At 60.9% G+C, this 1987-nt stretch overlaps 1 protein-coding gene across 1 annotated transcript in view; it reads left to right on the top strand.

Annotated features, from left to right (window-relative positions):
• Positions 1-1801, top strand: part of LOC103803674 (sodium-dependent phosphate transport protein 2A-like) — a gene marked incomplete at its 3' end in the record, with an annotated part of 2111 nt that extends 310 nt beyond the window's left edge. The window contains 7 exon segments of the mRNA XM_009076246.1: positions 440-568; positions 647-716; positions 718-782; positions 891-1002; positions 1086-1281; positions 1491-1586; positions 1702-1801. Coding sequence (XP_009074494.1) covers positions 440-568; positions 647-716; positions 718-782; positions 891-1002; positions 1086-1281; positions 1491-1586; positions 1702-1801 — 768 coding nt within the window.
• Between the last annotated feature and the right edge of the window lie 186 nt (positions 1802-1987).

Genomic DNA, 1987 nt, shown 5'->3' with positions numbered 1-1987 from the left:
TCCCCTGCCCCGGCTCCCCCGGGCGCCTGCGCGAGGGCAGGGAGCGATACGAGCTGGATGCACTGCCCTGGCAAGGGCCCTGTCTGGGCTTGGATGAGCTGCAGAAGCCAGGTGAGACCCCACAGTTGGTGGGCACACCCCAGAAGCACCCAGGGGGGCTCAGTGTGCCAGGACTGTGGGGTGCCAGGAGGGGGAGAGGGATGTGAGGTGACCTTCATCTGCTTGGGCTGACATGGGGAGAGTTGAGGGGCAATGGGGGCAGTTGGCACAAGATGTTCCAGGTTGGGAGGAAATGTAGGAGGTTCAGAGAGTGGTGGCATAGCTGGAAACACAAGCCCCATGCTCCTGGGGGCCAGGAGGATGCTGCAGGGCTGTGGGAACCTGGGGAGCCAGGGCCATATCACAGTTGGTGTTTAACACTCTCTCTTGTCTTGCACAGAGCTCGGGTGCTGGGCCAGGGTCCAGTCCTTCTGTGTCTCCCTTCTCAAGGTGCCCCTGATGTTTGGGTTCTTGTACCTCTTCGTGTGCTCCCTGGATGTGCTCAGTTCTGCCTTCCAGCTGGCTGGAGGTAGTAGGGCAGTGGGGACACCTGGGAGGCTGGTGGCACCTGCAGTGCCAGCAGCCTGGCACCCACATTCTCTTGCAGGCAAGGTGGCTGGGGACATCTTCAAGGACAATGCCATCCTCTCCAACCCTGTGGCTGGGCTGGGGGTGGTGGACCGTGCTGGTGCAGAGCTCCTCCACCTCCACCTCCATCATTGTCAGCATGGTCTCCTCAGGGTGTGAGTGTGCCCACAAGGCTCCCAGGGACGGAGGCTGGGGGACAGGGTGGCTAGATAGGGTCACCCTGAGCCAGGCCATGCAAGGCTAGCAGGTGACTCTGTCCCCAGTGCTGGAAGTGCGCTCTGCCATCCCCATCATCATGGGCTCCAACATTGGCACGTCCGTCACCAACACCATTGTGGCCCTCATGCAGGCTGGTGACCGCAGTGAGTTCAAACGGTGAGAGCTGCTTGGGTCAGAGGACACTTGGGGGCTGTTCTCCAGGGCTACCCCATGCCAATGGGCTCCTTCTCTCTGCACAGTGCCTTTGCTGGTGCCACAGTGCATGACTGCTTCAACTGGCTGTCAGTGCTGGTCCTGCTGCCACTGGAAGTGGTGACTGGGTACCTGCACCACGTCACCCGCCTGGTTGTGGCCACCTTCAACATCCGCAGCGGGAAGGATGCCCCAGACCTGCTGAAGATCATCACAGAGCCCTTCACCAAACTCATCATCCAGGTCTCCTCAGCTGTTGTGTCTGCCAGTGTGGTGTCTCCAGGCTGGTGGTGGTCCCCCAGCATTGATGGGTTGTGATGTCCACAGCACTGGTGTTGGTTGTGTTCAAGTGTTCACAACCTGGCAGTGGTGTCCCCATCCTAGTGAAGATATCCCCAAGCTGTGGGTGCTGTGAGCCTCAAGGGCCCTCTCCAATGTGTATATTGTTACAGCTGGACAAGTCAGTGATCACAGGCATCGCAACAGGGGACGAGAGCCTGCGCAACCGGAGCCTCATCCGTGTCTGGTGTGGCCCTGAATCCCCACAGGTGAGGAGCCTGTGGCTCTGCTGGGGCCACCAAACAATCCCACAGAGGCTGAGGGGTAGGCAGAAGCTGGCTGAGGTCAGTGTGGAGCCAGCTGCAGCCCATCCTCTCCCTGCAGATGGCCTCTATGGGACAGGGACCCTCTCCAAACTGCACAGCTCATGGCCACTGCAGCACCAAGGGCATCGAGATCCTCCACAATGTCACCAGGCAGAAGTGTGAGTGGGTGTAGGGGCCTTGGGCAGGGCTGGGGCACAGGGTATGAGGCGGGGGAGCTGCAGGTGGGGCTGGGGGGCTGTACGTGGGATGGAGAGGTGCTGGAGTCATGATGTGGGGCAGCTGTTGGGGCTGGGGTCCAGGTGTGGGGCTGTCTGCGGGGCAGGTTTGTGAGTGGGGCTGGAGCG

The sequence above is a fragment of the Acanthisitta chloris genome, unplaced genomic scaffold (assembly GCF_000695815.1).
Source record: "Acanthisitta chloris isolate BGI_N310 unplaced genomic scaffold, ASM69581v1 scaffold20156, whole genome shotgun sequence".
Classification (NCBI taxonomy): Eukaryota; Metazoa; Chordata; class Aves; order Passeriformes; family Acanthisittidae; genus Acanthisitta; species Acanthisitta chloris.
Note: the sequence above shows the minus strand (reverse complement) of the source record. Positions and strands in the feature narration are given on the sequence as shown.